Source organism: Rhinoderma darwinii, chromosome 11, assembly GCF_050947455.1.
Source record: "Rhinoderma darwinii isolate aRhiDar2 chromosome 11, aRhiDar2.hap1, whole genome shotgun sequence".
In the NCBI taxonomy this organism is placed as follows: Eukaryota; Metazoa; Chordata; class Amphibia; order Anura; family Rhinodermatidae; genus Rhinoderma; species Rhinoderma darwinii.
In genome coordinates, this window is record NC_134697.1 from 51,765,237 (window position 1) to 51,784,387 (window position 19,151).

Here is a 19,151-nt window from a genome sequence, read left to right on the forward strand (position 1 = left end):
CCTCCGACCTCCCATTGACTTCAATGGGAGGCAGGAGAAAGCGTGTTTTCTGCCCGCGGCGCTCAATGGCCGCGGGCGAAAAACGGCGCGATAATTGCTATTCACACGGAGTATTTTGGGGGAGGAATATCTGCCTCAAAATTCCGTTTGGAGCTTTGAGGCAGATATTCCTCCCCCAAAATACTCCGTGTGAACATAGCCTAATAGTACTAACACACTTTATATATATAATAATAAAAAAAATAAAAAAATGTGGCAATAAAAGGGGACATTGCACAGCAAAATCTTTCTCCTATTATACTAGTCGGTATCAATATAAATAATTGAAGGCGACATTTGACCCACCGTGCTCTACTCTTCCTTCTTTCCCCATACCTACAATTTCTATGAATCAATAGGTGGTGTACACCAGAGCATGGAAGGACAATAAATTTAATCAATAATATGAAATAAAATTGGAGGCTCTACTCTAATAATTTCTTAGATGAAATGTAGCTGCATCCGCTGATTTAGGAGGTATTGGCCGATGCAGGGTCACTCGGCTCTCTATTGACAGCAGATGTTGGGGGAAAGAAGGATCGTGCCTGTTGGATTTCAGCCGAGCCGATAGTGCATGTTTATGGGGAAGTTGGGAGAAATAGCTGTTGGTCCACCATTATTTAAGGTGTATGGTCTTTGATATAATTTTATTATTGGATTAGGGAACCATATGAATGTACACCTATTTTAAGGACAACAATGCAATTTCTTAGATATGTGTACTCTTACCTCTTCTCCAGTGCCTTGCATTATTTCTAGAGGTATAGCAAAGATCTTGTTGTACATCCTCACATACCGTCTTCTTCCACTCCTGATTTTGACTAGCAAAACCCTGAAGTTTGTTCCTCCAAGATCCAGAGCTAAAAACTTTCCATGCTCTATAATAGAGATTGGAAATGTAAAATGATCAACATATCCTCCCCATATTATATTTATACTGGCCCCAACCACCACTGATGGTGCATAATCTTGGGAAAGCCTCATTCAAGATATTGATGCAGAAATGTAATTTTAACTTGACACCAGTGATGCAGCAGAAAGGGTAACACCACAATAGGTTTTTACAAGTTTATATAGGTCTTTCTAAATTAAGAGCGATGACATTGATGGATTGGCAGTTTGGTCAATCGTGCACTACCCGAGGGACTAGAGCATTAAAGGGGTCTACAACTTATACCCAGAAACTGGACCTTATTACTTTTTAAGAGGAAGGCGCTTCAGTTTTTCTTGTATGGAGATCCAAATCCCCTGCTTCCTATCAGAGTTAAATGAATAAAATTCTCGCTGCCTGTAGCCACTACTACCGATTTCTACAGCTCCTATATATAAATCCATATGTAGTGTGATCCCCCCTTGTGGTGGCTGCCGGGGTCCAGAATGTTATCATTTAACGCTATGGCTGTGTTAAAAGAAACGGGTGAAGGTGGTAAGGGGGGATTCTCCGTCTGTCCCTGAAACAGTTTATTTTTTCTCAAAATTGGATAAGAAAACTTTAATTACTTAGTTATATCTTTTCAGACATACAATGCCCCCCATTGGACAGTTGAAATAGAAAAAAAATGAAATAAAAAAAAATTATACTCACCTCTCTTCTCCGCCTCCCTCATCACTACAGCCCTACTCATACACCATAATGACGCTGGGAAGAGTCAGGATGTTGTATGTGACACAGCACTGATGATATTGAAGCTACTCGGCCTTAGGACCTTGTATGAGCGGCGCTGGAGTGATAAAGGAGCCGGATGGGAGAAGAGGAGCGGTTAGGTGAGTAAATGTTTTTTCTTTTATTTTAAAGGCAATGTAAGGAGAATGTATGGCGCATGGCCGCGGTTGTTGCGAATGGCTGGGCCAAAAGATGCGACACATTATTTAAGGGGCTTTCGCCTCCTAATAAATTTGTCACATTTTATGCTAATTTTTTTTCTATTAAGACTCGAGTATGAAACGCCAGTCTTAATAAATTCCCCCCATGGTTTTCTGGCTGAAATCCATATTTACGAAGTCTCTGTCTCAGTTTTGTTGGGAAAAGTGGGCAGGGCTTCAAAGTCAAACTCTGTGCCACTCATTTATCAAGCTTTTGTGCTACTTTTCTGTTTAGAAAAGTGTTTGAAAACAATGCCAGGTCTGGGGTGGCATTGTTTTCCCCCCTGCGATAGACTTATCAACAAGGTGTGCATCCTGCTAATAAATCTGTTGCATGCTGCGTGTGGCGAGAGATTGGTGCAGCGATCGCATGGTGCATAGTTACTGATGATTCGCCTCCAATGTGTTCATAATGTAAAGATTCCCAATTTTAAAGAGTGAAGGTAAAAAAAACTACGAAATTTACCTGTACCATTTGGTGTCCCATAAACATAAGTTGGTAACATTTTTACAGTTGCAGAGTCGTGTGTTTCCTTCTTAAGTCCATCTTTTAACTCCTTCATCATCCTTAATTTAATATCTGCAAGTTTCTCATCTGAAATATGTAGCAAATCTAGAACCTCATCAATCTGCTTGTGATTTGAGAGCAATCGACAAGCCACTGCTGTTACCATAGCTGCTCCTTTACCACTGCCGCTTTCTGAGAGAAGGAAACGCACATCACAATTAGGAACCAATCTCCTCACAACCTTGTGTAGTCGTTTAGCATACCTAAAAAAGGAAGGATTCTGGAGTTATTTTTCATGGTATGCCCTTATTATGTCTTTTGACACTTGAATACAATACAGTTAATTCCCATATATATATTTTTAAGAGGATCGGTCACTAGTTTAGTAATGCCATATCTCCTATCTAATCTAATAGGCGCTGTCACACGGATAATGCTAGTGAAAATTGTGTCCCAAAAAGTTTATTATTTTAAAAGTTATGAGCTTTTTTGGAAATATGCAAATTAGGCTATACTAGACAAGTGGGTGTTAACACCAGCGATTCTCCTGACAGCCTCTGACGCTGTCCTATCAGCATGAAGCTGCTTCACACAGTGCGAGAGACTGAGGCTGGAGGGAAGGGGGATCATTTCAAATAGCCATATCTGTGGACCACCTAGAACAGCGGTTCTGCTGGCATATGAGAGATGAGATTCTAATCTTTCATATGGCACCAGGATCGCAGTTCTAGCTGTGAAATAAACGAAGGTATCACCAGTTGAAAATACAGTCGGGAATGGAAGCTGTATACTATATGATCACGCTGTGTTGCTGAGCTGTGAAGAGGAGAACTGTATACTGATTGGACAGCAACATACAGTAAACATTACACCGCTTAGAGTGAAAAGAAAGAGTTACCTCCCATTTGGCAAGTATAGCCAAATTAGCATATTTAGAAAAAAGTACATAACTTTAGAAATAATAAACGTTTTTTTAAATCAAATGATATTGTAGTTATCAGGATCATAGCGCCTATTAGATTAGTTATGAGATAGGGAATTAATAAACTAGTGACAGATCCTCTTTAAACAAATTTATGCATTTAGTGTCACTTAAATATCACAAGACCAGTTATTACATTTCAACTATAATTTTTGTTGTCGTTTTTTTTTCTCCAAGAAACCAATAGTCTTTTCCTTGTATACTTGATAAGAAGACAGTGCCCTGTTTCTTTAGTATGTAGCACCATTTCCCCATATACCAGTGAAAGCTCTTTGAAACGTACTACCAAAACTGCATTGAAAAGTGGTCTTCTAGGGGGTGGTATTCTGAAAGAAGATGGACGGTATGCATAATCTATGGTGGAACTGAAAATCTGTCAAAGAAAATCTGGTATGGATAACGGGGTGGTCTCCTCAAAGAGGTGGTCTTTTGGAAAGATTTTACTGTACAAACTGTGGTTGCCTGTTGCTGACACTAGAGCGCCAATTCTCTGCAGCTGCAATGATGGCCGTACCTAATTCGTTCTTTAAAACAATATTAAAAGGGAAGTTCCCATTTAAAGAAGTGTTGACATATTGTAAGCAAATGCAATCACTGTAAGATCAGTTACGATCCGACCTCTGGGATTAAAGTTCACCAGGTACCATCAACTTGCCGTGCAGAGAAATGCAGCACCGTTCTATTCAAGTAAATGAGGATGCGTTGTATTTTTTCCACAGCAGATGGATCATGCAGGTAAAACTGTGAAGGAGCCACGTCGCTTAACTTGTGCATGGCCCCTTCACTCTGCGGATTGTGGGGTCAGACAGACAACCACCGATCAGGAAGTGATGGCATAACCTAGCGATATATGCCATCACTTAGGAATAGTTTAGACTCTGTTCATAAGGACATCAAGGCTTCTTGTTTTGACAAATCCATGACGGATCTATTATAAATGGATCAAAATCAAAGGGTTACAAATCTTAATAGTATTTAGTGTACTTTAGTATTAGCGTAATTATAAAGTATTATGTTCTCATTATGTATTTCTGACATATTAAAGTAAATTTATTACACTCAACATATTATATAAAATATTGTTCATTCGGCACAAATGATCCAAATGCCAAATTAGGACGAAATCACAGTTTTTTGGGTCTGAATGAGGAATTAAAAACACTAAAAAGTGTTCCTTTATACACATCAATTATTATATCATATAAAAGGCATCGGCTCTTTAGTAGAGCTTTTTGAAAAAGATAAAATGGATTGGAGAATAATGTACACAATTTTGGATGCAATATAATTTTATAATGGCATTTTCATTAGTCCAATCACAATCAGGAGAAATGAATCTCGTGTATTTATTTGTCTTGATATATTTATAAAGTTATCACATATATGATTTGTTACTTACTCGGGATGTGTTCTATAAACTGTGCCGTCCATTCCAATTGTTGTCCTCATCCTATCCAACTTCTTATTCTCCCGAAGCCGTGTCAGAATAGCAGCAAGAGCAGCGGCACACAGGTTGGCCGATCGGAATGATACTATAGTGGCCACATGTTGAACAGCGATGCAGTCATCCTCTGATGGTTCCAGGCCAAGGTCAAGTAATATTTGTCTAGTGTTATAGAGCCCTTCATTATACCTGCAATAGAAAGTTAATAAGAAAAAAAGTTTAGAAGGGAATTTCTGGTACTGTTACCATGCAGTTTCTAAATAAGTTGTAGATGCATATATTAAGCAGTCCTTACTTTTCCATGGCAGCCACATGACTTGTTTCTATCTTTCCCTTGGTACGGAGGGCATTAGAGACCTTACCACCGAACAGAAGGCCTTTTTTTGCCATCTTTAGCAGAATGAGTCTGACCAGTTCTCCCATGTACAAACCACTGATCATCTTCTCAAATCTATCATAAAAACAAGACAATGGCAATTTTTTTAATTTATTTTTTAAAAATATAACTAATTTTAAAATTCTCAAATTATAGACTTGAGGCTCTGAGTCTTAGATTATACAGTGCGGGGCTGCACTAGGAAAATAACATATATGTGTCTAAATGCTACAATATATTACAGTGTAAATATATTGCATTTTGCAATTTCATTGCTTTGTATTCACTAGACTAGGGCCTAAATCCTGACAGAATCCTGAACGTGGAAACATGGTCTTAAAATCTACTGCTGAAATTTTCATTTGAGGAAATATCCACATTAGAGATTTTTTAGAAATGTTTTTAAAATTGATTGCCCTCCTGCTTAATAACATTAAATAGGTGACCTATATTGGTCTATGTTACATGTGCAACATTGTTGCCAATATTCAAATTGTGCCTCGCACTTTATAGTGGTGTTCCTTTGTAAGACTCCTGGAGTGACCCCCAGCCTTAAGCGGTCACCGAGAGTATTTCTTTTTCATTGTACATATTGTACCTGATTATGGTGTACTTTATTTTATACTGTCTCTTTAAGAAATGCCATGCAAAATGTATCTACTTGTTTTTCGCTCCCAAGGAGCGTTTATATAAGTGGAAGCGACATATATAAATATGTTATGTTATACTCTATGTTCACACAATGTGGTCTGCTTTGGCAGGTTCAGGCAATGATGATTGGCTACTGTTTCTTTAAATTGCTAAGCACCGGCATAAACATCTGACGCCATCTTATTTGGAATTTTACTGTGCCATAACAGTGGAGAGGACGAAACCAGTGTGACTACGCTGCGTCCTAACGCTGGGGGCAGTGCTGAGATTTTAAAAAGTGTCTGTTCCCACTGAATGGGGCGTAGTGCACAGGCTATGCCCAGAGTGGTGATGACAACAACAAGCTGCTGTGCTCCAAGCTGCTGAGTGGGGCCGAGCGTCATGAGTGAAAACCCTAAGCGTGAGTACGTCTGGAGCATCGGTGGTTGATGGGCAAGCATCTCTCAGAGGAGTGTATGACGCTGACCAATCAGTGACCAATCAGCATCATACACTTCTTATTGTTCCAGCCCATTGTTAAAGTGTGATTGTGCAGTGAAAGAAGCTGGGCTGGAACAATGAGAAGCGTATGACGCTGATTGGTCACTGATTGGTCAGTGTCATACACTCCTCTGTACAACGCCCAGTTGGTAAAAAGTAAAAACATGCCCAGTTGTCTATTAGGCCGTGGATACATGTGAAAGGTCTTCCTAGCGTTGGCGAGGCAAGGGAACTGTCTGTTCCCTGCTTCGCCCTTCGGCGCTTTACCTGTGATGTAGGTGGCGCGATGACATCACCGTTCTGCCTGCGTCATTCCGATGGAGTAGTCCTGGTCAGAAGAGACCAGGCCTGCATCGCTGAAGGACGGCTCAGGACAGGTGAGTATGTAAAAAAATATTTCTTTCAGTGGGCAGTGTGAGTGGTACTATCTACAGGGAGCTCTGAGTGGAATGATCTACAGGGGGCATTGTGAATGGTACTTTCTACAGGGGGGCATTGTGAATGGTACTTTCTACAGGGGGCATTGTGAATGGTACTTTCTACAGGGGGCATTGTGAATGGCACCATCTACAGGAAGCTCTATGAGTGGAACTATCTACATGGGGCATTGTGAATGATACTATCTACAAGGGGCATTGTGAATGACACAAACTACAGGGGGCTCTATGTGTGGCACGATCTACAGGGGGCACTATCTACAGGGGGCTTTGTGAATGGTACTGTCCTCAGGTGGCTCTATGTGGGGCACTGTCAACAGGGGGCTCTAGGATTGGCACTATCTACAGGGGGCTCTATCTGCAGGGGGCATTGTAAATGGCACTATCTACAGGGGGCTCTATGTGTGGAACTATCTACAGGGGGCTTTGTGAATGGTACTATCTACAGGGGGCTCTATATGTGGCACTATCTATAGGGGGCTTTGAAAATGGTACTATCTACAGGGGGCTCCATGTGGGGCACTATCTACAGGGGACTTTGTGAATGGTACTATCTACAGGGGGCTCTATATATGGCACTATCTATAGGGGGCTTTGAAAATGGCACTATCTACAGGGGGCATTGTGAATGGCACTATCTACAGGGGGCTCTATGGAAGAATTATCTACAGGGGGTGCTATGTGGGGCACTATCTACAGGGGGCTCTATCTGCAGCGGGCATTGTAAATGGTCCTATCTACAGGGGGCTCTATATGTAGCATGATCTACAGGGGGCTTTGTGGATGGTACTATCTACAGGGGGCTCTATGTGGGGCACTAAAGGGGGCTCTATGATTGGCACCATCTACAGGGGGCTCTGTGATTGGCACCATTTACAGGGGGCTCTGTGATTGACACCATCTACAGGGGTCTCTATCTACAGGGGCATTGTAAATGGTACTATCTACAGGGGGCTGTATATGTGGCACTATCTACAGGGGGCTTTATGAATGGCACTATCTACAGGGGGCTCTATGTGGGGCACTATCTACAGGGGGCTCTATGATTGGCACGATCTACAGGGGGCTCTATCTGCAGGGGGCATTGTAAATGGCACTATCTAAAGGGGGCTCTATATGTGGCTCTATCTACAGGGTGCTCTATCTGCAGGGGGCATTGTAAATGACACTATCTACAGGGGGCTCTATGAGGGGCACTATCTATAAGGGGCTCTATATGTGGCACTATCCAGAGGGGGCTTTGTGAACAGTACTATCTACAGGCGGCCTATCTACAGGGGGCATTGTGTATGACACTTTCAACAGGGGACAAGGTGAGTAGTACTTTATACAATGGGCACTATCTAGAGGGGTGTTTGCGTGTGTGTGTGTGTGTGTGTGTGGTGCTTTACTTTACAGTGCTTGACACAATTACATTAAGGGTCACCGTGTGTGGTACTATTATTTTTTTCAGGGTTGCAGTGTATTGCGCTATTATATTTAGGTGCATAGTGTGTGTCACCATGAGAATTTTATCTTAGGTTATAGGTACAGAAGTGTTGGAAAAGGGAGAAGCCGAAGGCATCTGAGAAATGGCTCGTGGCCGGGAGTAGTTGTATTTATGTATGAGTCTGGTTCTTGTGCTGGATTTACGCACTGAGCTTGGATCTGGTGCTGTATTTATGTATGCGCCTGGTTCTCGCTCTGGATTTATGTACCTTTTTGGAATATATACAGTTTTTTTACCCTTTTTATTCCATTTTTTGGAAGGTAACCCAAAAACGGCTAATCTGGTGTTTTTGGTTTTTTCACAGCGTTGACCCTGCAGGTTAAATAATGTTCTATTGTAATAGTTCCGGACGTGGCTATACCAATTATGTTTATTTTTGTATTTTTTTTACAATAAGGGAAAAAATTAGCATTTTTTTTAACTATCAATATATTTTTTTTGTCTATTACTGAAAGCTTTTTTTTACATTTGTAACTTTTTTTTGTCCTACTAGGAGATCTGAACAATCGTTAGACTAAGGCGGGATTCACACGACCGGGTCCCGCCCGAGCCCGAGTGCCGGCCGGTAAAATTGGCCATTTTGCCCGGCCGGTTTGCATAAAGTTATGCATCCGTTCCGGGCCGGGCAGATCTGGACAGTGACATCAGCGGCAACTCCTGAAGGGGAATCCCCATGTGTTCGGGGATTCCGCTTCAGGAGTTTCCCCTGATGTCACTGCCCAGATATGGACAGAGACATCAAGCGCTCTGTCCAGGAGCGGAATCCCCGAAAACACGGGGATTCCGCTCCTTCAAGGGGGCTAGCACATAGCAGAGCGGGGAGATACCTCCCCGCTCTGCTATAGTGGCATCGCTACAGTAGTAGCAGCCGCAGCGGCGCCATCGAAGGTGTCGCCGGGCCAGGGCGCTTTTAAAACAAGCAGGGGAAGGGAGCCAGCGCAGTGCTCCCTTCCACCTGCTGTACACTCCGGCCCTGCCACACAGTGTACAGCGTAGCCATTCGTCCGAATGGCATCAACTCCTCCTCAACTCCTTCTCCTCACATGCACTCTGCGCTGTGAGGAGGAGGAGGAGGAGACAGAGCGCAAGTCGGTGATGGCCGTGTATTACCCGGCCCCATAGACTTCTATGGGAGCCGGGCGGCCGGGTACCCGGGCGAAAATAGAGCATGTCCTATTTTTTGACGGCCGGTTTTCCCGGCCGTCAAAAAATCGGTCGTGTGAATAGCCCCATTAGGGGTCTATTATTCCTAATGCAGCCGGGTGCCGGCCGAGTTATGAACGGCCGGCACCCGGCCGGGAAAACCTGTTGTGTGAATGAGGCCTTATACAGTATATTGCAGTGTATTGTGCTTTTAAGCCCTGACCAAGATGGCAGACCTGGGGGCCTTCATTAGGCCCCCAGGGTTTCATGACAACTATTGGCGCCCTGCGTTTACGTCCCGGGGGTGGGCATGGGGTGACAGAAGGGGGTTCCAGAGGTATATACCACATACACCCCCATCCAAAGACTTTGACGTACATTTACAGAATATGCTTAAAGGAGCCCTCAGTCTATCTTATCACTATCTACTGTGCCAAATTCTATCCATTGATACCTGGCAGCAGCCATTTTTGCCTAGGGAAGTTTTTATTAATGAGATTAGTAAACTGTAGGATGCACTGTAATTTTCTTCAAGGTGGCATACCACCTTGCCAATGGGGTCTTTGTGTAGCTGCATAAGTTGCACATGTTGTATGTCTTTTACAGCTTATTTTAAATCAAATTGTTTCCCTTGTGTCCATATTACAGTAAATAAGTCTAAATGTAAAAAATACTTACAGTTGCTTGCCAGGGTTCAGTGATCCTAAATCTATTTCATTATCAAAATTTGTTCTGATGTCATCTAAGGCACCGTCCTCTCCAAAAGCTCCCCACTCTGTATTAATGCACATCCTCCCCTCATCGCCTTCCACCAGGTCAATATTACTCAGGTTCTCCATGTAGCAGGCATTTGTACCAGTCCCTACACAGCAAGAAAACAGAGATGTTAGTAATATACCAATTACTGATTTCCTAATATACATTGATTACCCGATGCTCCAGCATGTAAAAGGGAGGACAATTCAGGTAATAGAGGAGAGTAGCAGCGGGAAATTTATAAGTTGATCGGCACAATCAATGGAGAAAGCACATTATAATATCTCTTCTCTCTCCGTTCACAGTACAGTAGCTATAGATATCACCTATATCCTGTTGATGGTGCTGGAAGAGCTGCCACAATGAATTGAGTGAATTTCGCCCTCTCCAATCATGCAAACAGCAATGTTGCGTGAACTGATGCTTTACAGCGGCACACAAAGTCGGTATCGGTACATTTTACATGTTCATGTACATCCACCCTTAAATTCACAAATGTTTATGACCAAAGCTATTTCCTAAAATTTGGACATCAATTTAAGGGGTTGTCATAGAATAGACTTTGATGGCAATATCCGCTTGGCAGGTGTCCGGCCACAGTAACCCGTGCTAATCACTAAAATAAGGTGGCGGTAAGAAAGCACTGTTTCTCTTAATCTCCTAATGACTCTACACGGCTTTCTTCAGAGGTTAGCCCATTATACAGTAGTTATTGGCCAACCATGCGGCCATCCCAGGGAAAGCTGAGTAGAAACAAGAGACCATGTAGCATCACGCTTTCTTGGTGTTGCGGCTACTTTATTCTAGAAATCGTCGAACCACCACTGATTGGACATTGGTGGCATATCCTAGTGATTTGCCACCAATATCTATGCTCTTACAATCTTTTCAAGAAAGAACCATTAAAGTCGAGATATAGGAATACCGTCCAATCTTCTGAATAAATCCACTTTTTACCAGTGATTGATAATCGTCACTGCATCCATAGGCAAAGACTTCAAAGTCATGTACAGCGGGACAAAGGGCTGTAACATTATAAAGTAACTGCATAATTCATTCTTTGTAAACCTTGATTCACACATTGGTTAAATTCTCTTACCTACAATAACGCCAACTTCACACAAGTGGTCATCATATCCGCAGGTCATCATGGTGCCCACTGTGTCATTAACTAAAGCCAGGACATCCACATTTGTTCGCTAACAAAAGGAAATGTATATTCCACAATTAAATCAACACTTGACAAAAAAATTCTCTAAAAATATATATGTATAACAAATATACAGCACTAATGTGTATAGAAACCAAACAATCTGTGACTTTTACATTGAAGGTGAGACTATATAATATGCTGTCTAATTTGTTGTCAAGGACAACAACTTTTTATATATATATATATATATATATATATATATATATATATATATATTTATATATTTAAAAAAAAAAAGCCTTGGCTTGAGAAACGCTCAGGTTGTGTGAGCTGAAACGTTGCACTTTTGGGGTCAATAAAGCACCCTCTTTTTTCACTTTAAGCCTTTGTGAGTGCTGCCTATTTACTGCTTTCTGTCTAGAGGGACAGTGGTCATTTCCCTAAAGCTTACACCCCCTTTCATTTACTGTGCTGCTGGATTCTATTTTTGTATATGTCTATATACAGTGAAGGAAATAAGTATTTGATCCCTTGCTGATTTTGTAAGTTTTCCCACCGTCAAAGACATGAACAGTCTAGAATTTTTAGGCTAGGTTAATTTTACCAGTGAGAATATAGATTATATAAAAAAAACAACAGAAAATCACATTGTCAAAATTATATATATTTATTTGCATTGTGCACAGAGAAATAAGTATTTGATCCCTTTGGCAAACAAGAGTTAATACTTGGTGGTAAAACCCTTGTTGGCAAGCACAGCAGTCAGACATTTTTTGTAGTTGATGCTGATGCTTGCACACATGTTAGATGGAATTTTGGCCCACTCCTCTTTGCAGATCATCTGTAAATCATTAAGATTTCGAGGCTGTCGCTTGGCAACTCGGATCTTCAGCTCCCTCCATAAGTTTTCGATGGGATTAAGGTCTGGAGACTGGCTAGGCCACTCCATGACCTTAATGTGCTTCTTTTTGAGCCACTCCTTTGTTGCCTTGGCTGTATGTTTCGGGTCATTGTCGTGCTGGGAGACCCAGCCACGAGCCATTTTTAATGTCCTGGTGGAGGGAAGGAGGTTGTCACTCAGGATTTGACGGTACATGGCTCCATCCATTCTCCCATTGATGCGGTGATGTAGTCATGTGCCCTTAGCAGAGAAACACCCCCAAAACATAATGTTTCCACCTCCATGCTTGACAGTGGAGACTGTGTTCTTTGGGTCATAGGCAGCATTTCTCTTCCTCCAAACACGGCGAGTTGAGTTAATGCCAAAGAGCTCAATTTTAGTCTCATCTGACCACAGCACCTTCTCCCAATCACTCTCAGAATCATCCAGATGTTCATTTGCAAACTTCAGACGGGCCTGTACATGTGCCTTCTTGAGCAGGGGTACCTTGCGGGCACTGCAGTATTTTAATCCATTACGGCATAATGTGTTACCAATGATTTTCTTGGTGACTGTGGTCCCAGCTGCCTTGAGATCATTAACAAGTTCCCCCCGTGTAGTTTTCGGCTGAGCTCTCACCTTCCTCAGGATCGAGGATACCCCACGAGGTGAGATTTTGCAAGGAGCCCCAGATCGATGTCGATTGACCGTCATTTTGTATGTCTTCCATTTTCTTACTATTGCACCAACAGTTGTCTCCTTCTCACCCAGCGTCTTACTTATGGTTTTGTAGCCCATTCCAGCCTTGTGCAGGTCTATGATATTGTCCCTGACATCCTTAGAAAGCTCTTTGGTCTTGCCCATGTTGTAGAGGTTAGAGTCAGACTGATTAATTGAGTCTGTGGACAGGAGTCTTTTATACAGGTGACCATGTAAGACAGCTGTCTTTAATGCAGGCACCAAGTTGATTTGGAGCGTGTAACTGGTCTGGAGGAGGCTGAACTCTTAATGGTTGGTAGGGGATCAAATACTTATTTCTCTGTGCACAATGCAAATAAATATATATAATTTTGACAATGTGATTTTCTGTTTTTTTTTAAATATAATCTATCTCTCACTGGTAAAATTAACCTAGCCTAAAAATTCTAGACTGTTCATGACTTTGACAGTGGTCAAACTTACAAAATCAGCAAGGGATCAAGTACTTATTTCCTTCACTGTATATATATATATATATATATATATATATATATATATATATATATATATATATATATATATATATATATAGACATATACTAGTCCTTCTCAATGAATTAGAATATCATCAAGGAGTTAGTTTAGTCAAGGTTCTGGGTGTATGTGCAGCATAGGTTCCCACCTCATAGAGCTCGCCTTGTCGTGGCAGATGGGTTCACACAATTTGATCAAAATGTACACTAAGAACTTCCCTATTGTAAGTATATTAAGCAGTAATGTATATTTATTTATATTTATTGGCTTAGGTGGCATTAGTGTTCGGCGTGTGCTGTCGCCATTTTCTTGCGTGCTGTATACATTTGCAGTCACAGGCGTTCTTGCACCTATATGCATGTTTTGTTTTATTTTGTTGAAATATGCTGTTCAAACTTTTTTGTTGTTTATGTGATTCATATATATGGGGTTAGTGACTGCCTTAATTTTTTGATCTTCCACTCCTCCCATTCTGCCCTCTGATTTTAATTAGTTTAATGCTGGTTCCTACAATCCCGAAGAATATGTAGGTTTAGTCCTATTTCTGGGTGTATGTGCAGCGTAGGTTCCCACATCATAGAAGTCGCCTTGTCGTGGCAGGTGGGCTCACACAATTTGATCAAAATGTGCGCTAAGAACCTCCCTATTGTAAGTAGATTTAGCAGTAATGCATATTTATTTATATTTAGTGGCTTAGGTGGCCTTAGTGTACGCAGTGTGCGGTCGCCATTTTCTTGTGTGCTGTATGTATATATAACCGTATTAAAAATCATTTTTGAAATTGGGCTTCTATAATATTCAAATTTTCTGACACAAAATTTTGGGTTTTCATTAACTGTTACCATAATCATCAACATTAAAAGAAAAAAACGCTGGAAATAGATCACTCTGTGTGTAATGAATCTATATAATATGAGTTTCACTTTTTGAATTGAATTACTGAAATAAATAAATTTTTTGATGATATTGCAATTCATTGAGAAGGACTAGTGTGTGTAAGTATGTATGTATATATATATATATATATATATATACACACTACCGTTCAAAAGTTTAGGGTCACTTAGAAATTTCCTTATTTTTGAATGAAAAGCACAGTTTTTTTTCAATGAAGATAACATTAAATTAATCAGAAATACACTCTATACATTGTTAATGTGCTAAATGACTATTCTAGCTGCAAACATCTGTTTTTTAATGCAATATCTACATAGGTGTATAGAGGCCCATTTCCAGCAACCATCACTCCAGTGTTCTAATGGTACATTGTGTTTGCTAACTGTGTTAGAAGGCTAATGGATGATTAGAAAACACTTGAAAACCCTTGTGCAATTATGTTAACACCGCTGTAAACAGTTTTGCTGTTTAGAGGAGCTATAAAACTGACCTTCCTTTGAGCTAGTTGAGAATCTGGAGCATTACATTTGTGGGTTAGATTAAAGTCTCAAAATTGCTAGAAAAAGAGAGCTTTCATGTGAAACTCGACAGTCTATTCTTGTTCTTAGAAATGAAGGCTATTCCATGCGAGAAATTGCCAAGAAACTGAAGATTTCCTACAACGGTGTGTACTACTCCCTTCAGAGGACAGCACAAACAGGCTCTAACCAGAGTAGAAAGAGAAGTGGGAGGCCCCGCTGCACAACTGAGCAACAAGACAAGTACATTAGAGTCTCTAGTTTGAGAAATAGACGCCTCACAGGTCCTCAACTGGCAGCTTCATTAAATAGTACCCGCAAAATATAAGTGTGAGTTTTCATGGAAAACACAAAATTGTCTGGGTGACCCCAAACTTTTGAACGGTAGTGTGTGTGTATATATATATATATATATATATATATATATATACCCATGTGTCTTTATAGGAGACTAGAGAACTGGGTGTCAGATCGAATATTTTTCCAAAAAAATATTCTTTCACTTTTCAAAACCTTTTGAGAATATTGAGATCTTGGTTACTATACATAGCAAAGGGGATTGAGAACATACCTTTTTCTTCTTCAGTGTTTTCCTCAGTGTATTTACCACATCAGTTTGGTGAACCCCCCTTACTTTATAGTCTTTTGTCCATGATATCAAAACCCCCTACAAAAACCATATAGGAGGAAATTAGTTTTAGATTAGAAAACCTGCCCCCATTATACACACATCGAAGACTCAAAATCACCAACAATCTTTAAATAAATGTATGGACAATGAGTATGCGTGTAATTAAGGCATGCCCACATTATTCTTTATATCCTACCCATAGTGCAAAGAAATCTTGGCAAGATAGAGATTCTTAAGTCCATGGATATAAAAGCCTATAGTATAAATTATACATAACACCATGATTTACTATTTCAATGTTCTTTAGACATTAAATATCTTTTCTCATGTATCGTGAACATTCTTTGCTAAAAGTTGACCGTTTAAGTTTTATCTCAAATCCCACTGGATAGTAATGAAAGGGTTTGTTTTTTTCTTGTTTGTTTTTTACGGAGACTATCGTGAGACATGTTCGGAAATGAGCAGTTCTTACTTTGTCCGCCTCCCATTGACCTGTGTTCAGAAACTACACTGAGAAAAAAGTAAGTATGTTACAGGAAAGTATTATGTTCTTCTAAATTAAAAGAAGAAGGAGAACTGAGCATTTGGGGTGAAAACAATGGAAGCAATTTATTAAGACTGGTGTTTCAGACACCAGTCTTAATCTAAAGAGAGCTGGAGTAAGATGCTCCTAATTTATTAAAGGGGTATTCCCATCTCATAGATTTTTGGCATATCCATAGGAATTGGCATACATGCCAGCTCCGGGACCTGAACCTATCTTGAGATCGGATGGGACCCGCATCTATCGGGTGAGAGGTGGGACCCGCATCTATCTGGCTTTTTACTAGTTTTGATAAATCTCCTCAGATGTGTGTGAAGTTCGCAAAAGCACCATAGTTACATAGTACATAGTTACATAGTTAGTACGGCTGAAAAAAGACACATGTCCATCAAGTTCAACCAAGGAGACCTTTATAATGAAGCCTATATCCGATGACGTTCATGGAAATCTCCCTTGGACACCAGGCAAAAACATTGTTTACATCTCCTGATACTGCATAAGAGTGAAGGAATGGTAACTGTAAGTACTTGTGAATGAACCAGAGGCCCAGAATCATTTAAAAGTATAAATCTACAGTTCAATCTTTCTCCTCTTGGTTCGTTCATAGTAGCTTTGCAAAGGGTTAGGCCCCATGCACATGACCCTAATTTTGATCTGCCATTACGGATCCGTATTGGCAGATCAAAATACGGAATCATTCATTTCTACTGCTCACGGACACCTTCCCGTATATTTACGGGAAGGTGTCCAGGCCGTAGAAGGCATCCGCAAAAGATAGGACATGTCCTATTTTTTTATTTTGCCGGCCGTGATCCCATACTTTATGATGGAAGCACAGCTTGCAAATGCGGGTGACTGTCCGCGGCCATCCGTGCCCGTAATCTCTCATCGTGATTTCGGCCTTTTGCAGGGGGCCTTATCTTGCACAATCTTACCATGCTAACACAAATGTCTCCATTAAAGGGGCAATGTGGGGACCAAAAATTATAAGCAGTGTACTTACTGCAGTATGTGAGTATATTCGCTAATATAGATTTCTGTATACAATCTAAGGCCCCATGCACACGACCGTAGATTCCATCCGTACTTACAGACCCATTTATTTATATGGCCGACAGACACCTTCCCATATATTTATGGGAAGGTGTCCGTGCCGTAGAAAGCGTCCATAAAAAATAGGACAAAATGTCCTAATTTTTTATTTTATACTTTATAATGGGAGCACGGTCCGCAAATACGGATAACTATCCGCAGCCATCCGCAGTCAGCCGTGCCCAAAATCATGGACCATCATTACGGGCACGGTCGTTTGCATGGGGCCTGATTCTGAAATTTTCATAGATTTTTATAGCGCTGCTGGGGACCGGAAGTCTAGTTGCACAGCCTTCTTTGATGACGATACGACTCTTTTTCATGTGACCAGCCCGCTGTAATCTATGTGCAAGCAGTAGTACAAGGAGTACATAGAGTAAAGTGGGGTCGGTCACGTGATGAAGAGAAAATATATTGGAAAATGTCATAACTTTTCATTAACAAATAGTAACATTTATTTACTAAAACTGGAATACCACTTAAGGCCTCATGCATGTGGCCGTGCCCGTAATCACGGTCCGTGAATACGGGCATGGTCAGCCTCTGGTGCCGGCAGACAACCATCCTCCTATTCGGCCAGTGCGCCCATTATAAAGTATGGGAGCACAGTCCGTAAAAAGCAAAAGATAGGACATGTCCTATCTTTTGCAGAGGCTTTCTATGGCCCGGACACCTTCCTGCAAATATACGGGAAGGTGTCCGTGGTCAGTAGAAATTACTGGTTCCGTAATACGGATGAAATCTACCGTCGTGTGCATGGGGCCTAAAACTGGTTTTCCTAGCTTAAGCATTTATGAAATATTCACTTCTGGCACCCTCACCTATCGGGAGAACGGTGCTTTCTCTGGCTCGTTCTATAACTCCCAGAGGCTTAAATCAAGAGGCAAGAGAGGCTAATTTGCATTAAAGGGGTTTTCCACTTTCCAAAAACTATTTACATACACATAACAAATACCTTTTAATCAAAGTTCCTAATATACTTACCTTTTTAAAGATCTTGATTTCTCCTGATTGCAACTTCGTTCATGTGACGCCGTCCCATCGGAATTCAGGACTTCTGATGACGTCCCGACCGTTCAGTGCTCTTCTCTTCTTCAGGACAAATACTTCTTCCGGCCAGCTCACTGAACATCGCGTCATCAAGTATTCCGGTTTAGTGGGTTCAGGCATCATCTGGGCGCATGTGCGGTTCAAAGAATGTCTCTTTGAACCACGCATGCTCAGTACAGTGGGTTTGATGCGGCCTGGGATCCCAGCGTACAGCATGCTGGGATCAGAGCCGGAAGCAATCATAGAATGAAAGAAAGGATGTAAACAAAGTGCTACGTGACAACAGCAGACGTTTTTAGGATGGAAAGGACTTGAAAAATGAAAATAAAATAAAAAAGATGTCTGAGGGAGGTTTATTGTTGGGAAAATGAAGGCAAATAAGTTAAAAAATTATCAGGTCTCGGAAAACCCCATTAATTGAGACTGCAGAGGCCACCAATTGGCAAATGGGGTTAGCCAGATCCCATTCTCTTGATAGATGAGGATCCCAGATGTGGTACCTGCATCTATTAGGTGGATATGTCATAAATGCTTAAGATGGGAATACCCCTTTAAAGTCGTAAAATGCTGCAATTTGATCTAACATTAAAAAATGAGCAATAGTCAGGAACGCCTGTTCTGTCTTGTGCACATTGTACTGATGGCTACTCAACTGCCTATGGAAGACTAGTCATACTGTTTTAGCTATTTGTACTTTTCTGCTATTTAGAAATTAGTATTGGTTAACCAATTAATGTAAATTTCAGCTTAAAATTCAATAAATATTTTACCTCATCAAGTCTTGTCTGCTTGCAAGGAAACGAGAAGGTGAAACCAAGGGGAAGCTTCTCCGTTATCTGTCTCTTTTTCATGAAATCACCCAGACAGTCGGCAACATAATCAAAGAGCTGAAATGCAATTAAATGGTCAGCACTGCACTTTTTTTAATATTAATAATGGTAATTGTTATGTTAAAAAAAAATAAAAAAAAATAAAAATAAATATA

The 19,151-nt window shown here is 40.8% G+C and overlaps 1 protein-coding gene across 1 annotated transcript in view; it reads right to left on the bottom strand.

The window, feature by feature from the left end:
• LOC142663862 (hexokinase HKDC1-like) overlaps window positions 1–19,151 on the bottom strand; it is a 39,458-nt gene that overhangs the window by 13,208 nt on the left and 7,099 nt on the right. The window contains exons 4-11 of the mRNA XM_075842695.1: window positions 18,937–19,053; window positions 15,421–15,516; window positions 11,268–11,367; window positions 10,091–10,274; window positions 5,132–5,287; window positions 4,792–5,025; window positions 2,369–2,673; window positions 769–917 (exon numbers count right to left, since the gene is read on the bottom strand). Coding sequence (XP_075698810.1) covers window positions 769–917; window positions 2,369–2,673; window positions 4,792–5,025; window positions 5,132–5,287; window positions 10,091–10,274; window positions 11,268–11,367; window positions 15,421–15,516; window positions 18,937–19,053 — 1,341 coding nt within the window. The remainder of the gene's footprint in view (window positions 1–768; window positions 918–2,368; window positions 2,674–4,791; window positions 5,026–5,131; window positions 5,288–10,090; window positions 10,275–11,267; window positions 11,368–15,420; window positions 15,517–18,936; window positions 19,054–19,151) is intronic.